General features: G+C 37.5%; 1 protein-coding gene across 2 annotated transcripts in view; it reads right to left on the bottom strand.

Moving 5' to 3' along the window:
- Positions 1–6,514: 6,514 nt before the first annotated feature.
- LOC106598011 (paired box protein Pax-2a) overlaps positions 6,515–11,350 on the bottom strand; it is a 103,701-nt gene continuing 98,865 nt past the window's right edge. Inside the window, exons 9-10 of one of the 2 annotated variants that reach the window (XM_082964965.1) lie at positions 9,327–9,413; positions 6,515–9,032 (exon numbers count right to left, since the gene is read on the bottom strand). In XM_082964965.1, coding sequence (XP_082821091.1) covers positions 8,884–9,032; positions 9,327–9,413 — 236 coding nt within the window. In that variant the 3' untranslated portion in view covers positions 6,515–8,883. Of the gene's footprint in view, positions 9,052–9,326; positions 9,414–11,350 lie in introns of both variants that reach the window. The other variant, XM_082964966.1, reaches the window with a different exon arrangement.

The following is an 11,350-nucleotide window of genomic DNA, read 5'->3' as shown; positions in this document are numbered from 1 at the left end:
CAACATGGTAGCAACACAACACGACATAAAGAGAGACCTAAGACAACAACACAACATGGTAGCAACACAACACGACATAAAGAGAGACCTAAGACAACAACACAGCATGGTAGCAACACAAAACATGGTACCAACATTATTGGTATTTGAAACATTTAAGACTTTTTTTACTGGAGCAAAGTTCAACCCACATAAAAACACGTATTTACATACCTTGTAAGCAAATATTTTACCACAAAACAAATGCTTATTTTTGTAATTTGTTTTAACTATCCATTTAACTATTGTCATTTCAAGTAAAAATGGAGGGATAGTAAAATATATAGACACATAGATAGACTCTGCATCATTAGATCTTCCCCTGTATCTTCTCTGGTGGTTCCTCAGTCTTATTGTTCTGAGGAGCAGAGACAGTGACATGTGCTTTTCTGTACTGCCATGCTGATGAGAACCAATCAGATCGCTCCATCTCTGCTCTGGTTTTTTTCTATGGGATGTTGTTGTCATCTGGCAAGCTGAAGGAAGTAAAAATTAGGTTTGATTGACAGCTGCATCCAGGTTCACACTTTATTGGTTTCTGCAGTGAAACAAAGAAAGAGCCAGATATGCCAATTTAGACAGGGGAGTGACAAAAAAAGTTTCCATCTAAATGGAATAATTTTACTACTGGGAATTCTCAGTTGGGGGAAAGGAAGGAGTCAAGTGATTTTTTTCTCCCCTCTCCTTTAACAAGAAGCTGTGAATGACAAACATCTAGGACAGTTAGAGGCTGACAGAACATCAGATTTGGATGCTTCACAGAGACCCATGAGAGAAACAACCACTAGGCAGAGGGAGAGAGAGAGAAAAAGAGAGAAACTGAATTACAATGGAAAAGGAAAAGTGGCTCCTTTAGGACTCTGTCTGAGTGAGGGAGAAAGAGTGAGTGAGAGAGAGAGAGTGAGGGAGAGAGAGTGCACTGTGCATTAGCCAACTATTCAACTCTTAGCCTGAATATATATTTTTAAAAGCGCTAGAGAGAAATCTGATTTTGCATTTGAAAAAAGACTTGCTAAAGTGCTAGAATTCAGTATTTTGACATGTCCCTCTGTCAACCCTGTGTCACTTCTAGGAAGGCTTTAATTAACACTCTTAACCCCAACATTTCTCCCTCATTGTAAAGCCCTAGTTATTTATTTTGCTTTGACAAAGTCATTTCTGAAGATTATACTTTATTTAATGTGATTTGTGATTTATTTACGTCTGTCCCTCATTTTAAAGTCTACCCTGTTACGTGAACTGAACTCTCATTTTAATATGGTGAAACTAGACATTTTTAAATATGTTTTTTAAAATAAACATTGAACATCTATTAGTCAAACCATAGTGTAAAAGTAGGTGAGCTATAACGGGTCGAGCACAAAGCATCAACCTTGTTACTCATAGATAGACAGGCTAGAAATGTTTGATCAAAACAAAAAACAATTGCATTCAATTGCCACTCCATGTTGCACACAACAAGTATCCGATCCCCCTGTCACAAGGAGAGTTATGGCTGATTTAAGATGAAATATGGTAAGTACTTCAGTAGGTAAGAAGTGTGTCATCATGGAGTCACTACAGGAGGTATGATAAGAAGTGTGTCATCATGGAGTCACTACAGGAGGTATGATAAGAAGTGTATCATCATGGAGTCACTACAGGAGGTATGATAAGAAGTGTATCATCATGGAGTCACTACAGGAGGTATAACTGTATGTGATAAGAAGTGTGTCATCATTAAGTCCCTACAGGAGGTATGATAAGAAGTGTGTCATCATTAAGTCACTACAGGAGGTATGATAAAAAGTGTGTCATCATGGAGTCACTACAGGAGGTATGATAAGAAGTGTATCATCATGGAGTCACTACAGGAGGTATGACTGTATGTGATAAGAAGTGTGTCATCATGGAGTCACTACAGGAGGTATGATAAGAAGTGTGTCATCATAAAGTCACTACAGGAGGTATGATAAGAAGTGTGTCATCATTAAGTCCCTACAGGAGGTATGATAAGAAGTGTGTCATCATTAAGTCACTACAGGAGGTATAACTGTATGTGATAAGAAGTGTGTCATCATTAAGTCCCTACAGGAGGTATGATAAGAAGTGTGTCATCATTAAGTCACTACAGGAGGTATAACTGTATGTGATAAGAAGTGTGTCATCATTAAGTCACTACAGGAGGTATGATAAGAAGTGTGTCATCATGGAGTCACTACAGGTGGTATGATAAGAAGTGTGTCATCATTAAGTCACTACAGGAGGTATGATAACAAATGTATCATCATTAAGTCACTACAGGAGGTATGATAAGAAGTGTATCATCATGGAGTCACTACAGGAGGTATAACTGTATGTGGTAAGAAATGTGTCATCATGGAAGAAAGAATTCATTCAATTACAATGCTGAATTATTTAAAATGTAGGTTGACGCAAATCCACCAATCAGCAGTTTTCTCTTGTCCTCGTGGGCTGAGAAGGAACTGTTGTCCACATCGGTTGAGGAGGGACTTGGGTAGATGGTGAGCTCATATTACCATGGTTTATTCTCTCAGAGAAGCTAATATCACATTACCATGGTTTATTCTCTCAGAGAAGCTAATATCACATTACCATGGTTTATTCTCTCAGAGAAGCTAATATCATTACCATGGTTTATTCTCTCAGTGAAGCTAATATCACATTACCATGGTTTATTCTCTCAGAGAAGCTAATATCACATTACCATGGTTTATTCTCTCAGAGAAGCTAATATCACATTACCATGGTTTATTCTCTCAGTGAAGCTAATATCACATTACCATGGTTTATTCTCTCAGTGAAGCTAATATCACATTACCATGGTTTATTCTCTCAGAGAAGCTAATATCACATTACCATGGTTTATTCTCTCAGAGAAGCTAATATCACATTACCATGGTTTATTCTCTCAGAGAAGCTAATATCACATTACCATTGTTTATTTTCTCAGAGAAGCTAATATCATTACCATGGTTTATTCTCCCAGAGAAGCTAATATCACATTACCATGGTTTATTCTCTCAGAGAAGCTAATATCATTACCATGATTTATTCTCTCAGAGAAGCTAATATCATTACCATGGTTTATTCTCTCAGTGAAGCTAATATCACATTACCATGGTTTATTCTCTCAGAGAAGCTAATATCACATTACCATGGTTTATTCTCTCAGAGAAGCTAATATCACATTACCATGGTTTATTCTCTCAGAGAAGCTAATATCACATTACCATTGTTTATTCTCTCAGAGAAGCTAATATCATTACCATGATTTATTCTCTCAGAGAAGCTAATATCATTACCATGGTTTATTCTCTCAGAGAAGAAAATATCACATTACCATGGTTTATTCTCTCAGAGAAGCTAATATCACATTACCATGGTTTATTCTCTCAGAGAAGCTAATATCACATTACCATTGTTTATTCTCTCAGAGAAGCTAATATCATTACCATGATTTATTCTCTCAGAGAAGCTAATATCACATTACCATGGTTTATTCTTTCAGAGAAGCTAATATCACATTACCATTGTTTATTCTCTCAGAGAAGCTAATATCACATTACCATTGTTTATTCTCTCAGAGAAGCTAATATCATTACCATGGTTTATTCCCTCAGAGAAGCTAATATCACATTACCATGGTTTATTCTCTCAGAGAAGCTAATATCACATTACCATGGTTTATTCTCTCAGAGAAGCTAATATCATTACCATGGTTTATTCCCTCAGAGAAGCTAATATCACATTACCATGGTTTATTCTCTCAGAGAAGCTAATATCATTACCATGGTTTATTCTCTCAGAGAAGCTAATATCATTACCATGGTTTATTCTCTCAGAGAAGCTAATATCACATTACCATGGTTTATTCTCTCAGAGAAGCTAATATCATATTATGATGGTTTATACCCTCAGAGAAGCTAATATCATATTACCATGGTTTATTCTCTCAGAGAAGCTAATATCATTACCATGGTTTATTCTCTCAGAGAAGCTAATATCATTACCATGATTTATTCTCTCAGAGAAGCTAATATCATTACCATGATTTATTCTCTCAGAGAAGCTAATATCATTACCATGGTTTATTCTCTCAGAGAAGCTAATATCATTACCATGGTTTATTCTCTCAGAGAAGCTAATATCACATTACCATGGTTTATTCTCTCAGAGAAGCTAATATCATTACCATGGTTTATTCTCTCAGAGAAGCTAATATCACATTACCATGATTTATTCTCTCAGAGAAGCACACCAGTCAATGTTCCTGAAGGTACAGTATGTAAAACATATCGTTCTGACTTCCTACGTAATCCCATGTACACCACTGAATTCCTTAATCAAATGGTAGCCTAAAATGCAAATCAGTACAATTTCTATTCATTCAATTATGATGTACATAAATCCTCCTGAATAGAATAAAGTGGTGGGATGAAGGAGGGATTAAGGAGAGAGAGAAAGAAAGAGTAAAAATGGCCTCTAAGAGGGATTTCCAGCATTAAGGCTCTCTCTCTCTCTCGCTCTCTGTAACTTAACACTAATTGAATTCAGCGACATTGGTTAGAAATAATAATTCTGCTTTACAAAGCCATACTGAGGTTAAACATTTTATGTGTTCAGTGATCCTCATCATGAAGAAAACATTTAGAAGGCATTCTTATAACTGCAGCCCTCCCTACAAATGTACAATATGGTCTTAGTCCCCTTCTCAAAGTAAATACATTTATCTGAAAATGTTACAATTCCATGTTCAGTGGATTCAGTACAGACATAGTATAGGAGTGTATTATGAAAAACAATATGACTTTGTTAAATCTGTGGTGATAGATTCAGTAAATGATTCCATTTTATTTAGTCAGCTTAGATAACTCTTTAATGTAACTAAATGTAATCGAAAATGTAATCTACGTGATTCCCCCAACATCATTATTTATCATGAGAGGTCCATAAACAATATCTAGTTATGCTTCATGCTCCAAGAAAGGTTCAAATCTTACCTTTCTGGTAAAAATAGTTATAATTTGCAGAGGTGTAGTCACTTTGAGGACACAAGCTCAAGCACACAGGACAAATATGATACAAATATGAAAATAGGAAATACTTTATGATGTATTTCCTATTCAACAAAACTGTATGAATCAGGCTTGACATTTTTCTGAATATAGTTTAATCAATTTATTAAATGACTGACTATGATATTTCACCCTCCTTATAACTGTAAAATGCATATTTGTATATTTAGTGTTAGAAAAAATGGTGCATATTTTTTAAAGGTCTCTCTTGATCAAAACATCGCTGTGAATGTCTCACAGAGCTCTAGCATGGCTTCCTGAACTTGATAGGAACGCACCTTTCATCTCATCATTTCAAAACTACTACAGAAAGTGTTTTTTTGTTTAAAATCAATGAATTATTTTAGATGACCGGCTATAAATCCATCTCTGAATGTGCTACAGCGGGGAAACCATTCTCTCCTGCTGCGTTATGATATAAGGATTGTTAGTGGCTGTGACGCAGGGTTCAGCCAAGAGTTGATGGACAGTCGGTAGAGCGAATGAAATGGTTGGAGGGACATCCCAGCATCAAGTGGTGTCAGATTTCACATCCTGCTTCACACAGGCAGAGGAGACATACTCCTGTGTCCGCGAGAATCAGGGCTACCGCTCAATGCAATTTCCATATATGGTGTCCACAGACCCATTTAGACCTGAAAATGTCCGTCGGAACCGGTACCAGAATCACGCAGGTTCTCAAAACAGGGGACTTTACATCTAAGAGGTTTTAAAGTAGACATTCAGACTGTAGCTGGTCAACTAGCCTTTATGTTTTTAACTACTGTAGATAAGGGATTTCACTGAGTCCTGAATCTGGGTTGACATACCAAATGTACTTCTAATGTGCACCATTTTTTTAGGGACAGAATTGGCACAATGATTAAGGCCATGTGACTTGTAGTTCTATAGATCATCAGAATCCTAGTTAGTTCTCTGACACTTGGCATGTACACTGAGGGAGAGACCTCTACTCTACTCTACTCTACTCTACTCTACTCTACTCGCACAATACTAATAGTCAACCACAACCTACATGTATGAATATTAGGGGAAATATAGAGCAGTTTATTTCATGTCCCAAGTGTAATATAACTGTGAGTTGTTTCTTTTCTGAGGAGCAGAAGTTTAGAAGCAATCCTTGATAGCAGTTATGTCCTACTGTGTTGGTCTCATTGAGAGTTAACACAAGACACAAGCCGGTGTCTCTCTTTCTACTTTCTCAGTGTGTTTAGTTATTTTTCCAATCCCACAAGGTGTGTGTGTGTGTGTGTGTGTGTGTGTGTGTGTGTGTGTGTGTGTGGCGTGTGTGTGTGCGTGCGTGCGTGCGTGCGTGCGTGCGTGTGTGTGTGCGTGTGTGTGTGCGTGTGTGTGTGTGTGTGTCCATGACAGGAAAGTAGTACCATGCTCTACCATGATTTAGAAGAGTTTAGACACTTTATTAATGAACTGTACCAGTGAGACTCCAGTGAATGAGAGGGCATAATACGGATGATCAGAGATGTACATATTATTTGACTGTATTTACAGAGTGAAAGTCAGTGTTTTCACATTATACACAAATTATTCTACAAATAAATCAACAGTTTGTAAATAACATAACATTAAATAAATTCAATCACCTTCCTATGGGTTTTACAGCTAAATATGCATAATAATGAAGACCTTCTCTGCTCTGCATAGAATTGATACATGTACTTTCATAATGGACAATTTGTGTTTTTTTTCCTATAATACTGCTGTCACAATGCAGACGTATGCAGGCTGTAGATAGAAAAACAAGAACTAAAGTCTTTGGCAAATGTGGTAAAAATACATTCACTTGACAGTAAAACGATGTAAGATAATGTTTGATCACGTTTTTCCATTCTTCCAGCCAGGTCGGTGTTACCGCTGTGATTTCAAGACAAACCAGCTGGATAAGTCACATGATGTCTTACGACAAAACAAAAAGAAAACAAATACAGGAAGTTGAAACCTTGACGAAGAAAATAAAAACTGCATATGATTAAGGCATTAACTGAAATCTTTGCCTTTGCTTTTAGGTGAAACTTTTGTTGACACATCATTATGTGATGATGGCCACATCGGAATTAACTTACTATACTAACTATGTCTGCGTATCAAATGGAACCCTTTTCCCTACGTAGTGCACTACTTCTGGTCAAAAGTAGTGCACTATAAAGGGAATAGGGTGCCATTCAGGATGCATGAAATAACCATCATACTTGACTATTTTATGATTAAATTAGTTAGTCACAGAAAATAGTTAATTGATAAAATGTTATACTATATCTTAATGCCAAAGACTTAGGTTCAAACTTAAAATGTTAGTTAGCTAACTTGACGGGTTAAGTATGTGTGGATAGTAGCGTACTACATAAGGTAGAGACAAACTGGGGGAATTGCAGTAGTGTTACTGAAGCATCTCCAGACATAATGCTACTGGGAAGTCAATGAAACGGTCAACAGAAAGCAGCGACATCTGAAATGCCTTTCCAGACCAAAGGGTTATGATGAACTTATGGTTATATGTTTCTTCTTCCTTTGAACGGTTCTTCAAAAATAATAATATACTGTAAAACAAGACAAATAGGCATCCAGGTTCAAACGCCTGCATAATAGCGCTCCCAGTGTGTCAAAACTCAAAAATAGTGCAAAATTAAAAACAAATACAAAATAGATTCTGCCTGATTATTTCTAGTATCCTGACAAATAAAAATGACAACAACATAAAGTCAAGCATATTATCTGCAATTCATTAAGATGTCAATAACAATTATAAAAACAAAATAAAAAAATCTTTAAGAATATATTTACTAGGGTTTTTTTAAATCTTGTAAATTAGAAGACCACGGTATGTCACAATGTCCTTCTCATTTATCAATTCAGCGTTTTCTTTTTTCATTTCTTTTTTTCCCGTCTGATTGTGTATCACAGAGAACACCGCCTTATAATCTGCTCCTGGCATCATCATCAAAAAAAGCAACTGATTAATTTAATCATGCTGAACGTTTGGTTGGTTACAAAATGACTGTACGTTTGTTTGTAATAGAGGAGTAGAACCAAGCTGCGGCAGCCTTAGTCGCATTGACGCCAATGTCTTTAGCATGGATCTCATTGCACTGCCCTTTGAGTAGAATGTTCAGACCGATGCAGAAGGAAGGGAACAACAGCCTGCTACTATACTGTTCTGGACTCTCAGCTCAGGACGGGTTCCTCCGTCAGCCGACAGATCAGTCAAGTAAAGGAACGTTTTGATCCATGAAGGAGGAAAAACAAACGGAGGACCATTACAAAAAAGGAAAAGATACAAATTCCTCCTTGTCATTTTCAAAACTTTGACTTTTCTTTTTTTTACCTCAGTAACCTCAGTAGTATCACGTATATATAGTCTTTCAAAGTCTCTAGTGGTAATGTACAGTCACGCAGATCAGAACGAAGAATTTTACATTTTTCACTACTTTGAAGTTATCCAAATTCATGGTTGATGGGAAGTTGTCTGCATGGTATCCTGAACGATCAGGTATTTTTCTGTTGTGTGTAGTAGTGTAGTATCCAGGAGGACAGTTCTTCTTCTGTTGTGTGTAGTAGTGTAGTATCCAGGAGGACAGTTCTTCTTCTGTTGTGTGTAGTAGTGTAGTATCCAGGAGGACAGTTCTTCTTCTGTTGTGTGTAGTAGTGTAGTATCCAGGAGGACAGTTCTTCTGTTGTGTGTAGTAGTGTGATATACAGGAAATGGAGCTGCCTGTTAGCTGTCTTAACGGTATCCCCTCATGCCCTCTGTTCACACCGGGGCAACATGGACGCTGCCGAAGCCATGGTTGTAGTCGTGGTGTAGGTGGTGGTGGTGGTGGTTGATTTGGTTTCCATGGTAACTAGTGGCGGTCATATGCCGTGGCAGCAGTAGGTGGTCCGGAACCTCTGGATGTGGCACTATAATAATAAGGGGAACCTGGAAGGTTAACAGAAGAAATGGACCGTTGGAAACAACATCCACCATAACCCACAAAACACTGTAATTATGTCTCCTGTTTTCTTCTCAATCACTGATATTCTAACGGCTGTATCCGCTAGCTGTCCTAAATTCATTAGAACGGCCAAGTCTAATACAATAAAAAATGTTCCAATGCATTTACTTTTTGTGATAATTTAAGGGATATGTTAAAACAATACAATAAGACTGTAGTGGTTGTGATATGCTCTAAGACTCCAGTCAGTCATACTCACTTAGTAACGCTGGGTTGCTGAATCGCCATGCCTCGTTGTAGGTTGTGTACTGTGGATGACTGTAAGGATTTCCTGTAAACTCACTCCCTGTAAAACAAACAAAACAATTAGCCTTTTTAAAGTCCCATTCCATTATCTTGTGAAACTCTTTCACTTGCTAGCCATTTCCCGTCATATATAACATACAGGGTAATTTAATAGGCATTTATGTGAGACTATTTAGTTCTTATTATTTCTCTCCATTTCATTTTAATGATGCAAGACTGAACGATCTGAAGAAAATCTGACAGTTGTGGTCTTCCGCGTCACACCCACTGTCATAGTATCTACTGTCCTGTATCTCTTAACACCTGCTGTTATAGTATCTACTGTCCTGTACCTCTTAACACCTGCTGTCATAGTATCTACTGTCCTGTATCTCTCAACACCTGCTGTCATAGTATCTACTGTCCTGTACCTCTCAACACCTGCTGTCATAGTATCTACTGTCCTGTATCTCTTAACACCTGCTGTCATAGTATCTACTGTCCTGTATCTCTTAACACCTGCTGTTATAGTATCTACTGTCCTGTACCTCTTAACACCTGCTGTCATAGTATCTACTGTCCTGTACCTCTCAACACCTGCTGTCATAGTATCTACTGTCCTGTACCTCTTAACACCTGCTGTCATAGTATCTACTGTCCTGTACCTCTTAACACCTGCTGTCATAGTATCTACTGTCCTGTACCTCTTAACACCTGCTGTCATAGTATCTACTGTCCTGTATCTCTTAACACCTGCTGTCATAGTATCTACTGTCCTGTATCTCTTAACACCTGCTGTCATAGTATCTACTGTCCTGTACCTCTCAACACCTGCTGTCATAGTATCTACTGTCCTGTATCTCTTAACACCTGCTGTCATAGTATCTACTGTCCTGTATCTCTTAACACCTGCTGTCATAGTATCTACTGTCCTGTATCTCTTAACACCTGCTGTCATAGTATCTACTGTCCTGTATCTCTTAACACCTGCTGTCATAGTATCTACTGTCCTGTACCTCTTAACACCTGCTGTCATAGTATCTACTGTCCTGTATCTCTTAACACCTGCTGTCATAGTATCTACTGTCCTGTATCTCTTAACACCTGCTGTCATAGTATCTACTGTCCTGTATCTCTTAACACCTGCTGTCATAGTATCTACTGTCCTGTACCTCTTAACACCTGCTGTCATAGTATCTACTGTCCTGTACCTCTTAACACCTGCTGTCATAGTATCTACTGTCCTGTACCTCTCAACACCTGCTGTTATAGTATCTACTGTCCTGTACCTCTCAACACCTGCTGTTATAGTATCTACTGTCCTGTACCTCTCAACACCTGCTGTTATAGTATATACTGTCCTGTAGTACACCCTCTTAAGGACCTGCCTCTTATTTTCAATTTTCGCCTAAAATGACATACCCAAATCTAACTGCCTGTAGCTCAGGACCTGAAGCAAGGATATGCATATTCTTGGTACCATTTGAAAGAAAACACTTTGAAGTTTGTGGAAATGTGAAAGGAATGTAGGAGAATATAACACAATATATCTGGTAAAAGATAATACAAAGAAAAAAACAACCGTTCTTTTGTATTTTTTTGTACCATCATCTTTGAAATGCAAGAGAAAGGCTATAATGTATTATTCCAGCCCAGGTGCAATTTATATTTTGGCCACTAGATGGCAGCAGTGTATGTGCAAAGTTTTAGACTGATTCAATGAACCACTGCATTTCTGTACAAATTTTGTATCAAGACTACCCAAATGTGTCTAATTTATTTATTATTAATAACTTTTCATGTTAAAAATTGTGCACTCTCCTCAAACAATAGTGTTGTTTCACTGTAATAGCTACTGTAAATTGGACAGTGCAGTTAGATTAACACGAATTTAAGATTTCTGCCAATATCAGATATGTCTATGTCCTGGGAAATGTTCTTGTTACTTACAACCTCATGCTAATCTCATTAGCCTACGTTAGCTCAACCGTCCCGTGG

Source organism: Salmo salar, chromosome 18 (assembly GCF_965601325.2).
Source record: "Salmo salar chromosome 18, fSalSal1, whole genome shotgun sequence".
NCBI classification, from domain to species: Eukaryota; Metazoa; Chordata; class Actinopteri; order Salmoniformes; family Salmonidae; genus Salmo; species Salmo salar.
The sequence above is the reverse complement of the archived record's forward strand: the minus strand, read 5'-3'. Positions and strand labels throughout refer to the sequence as shown.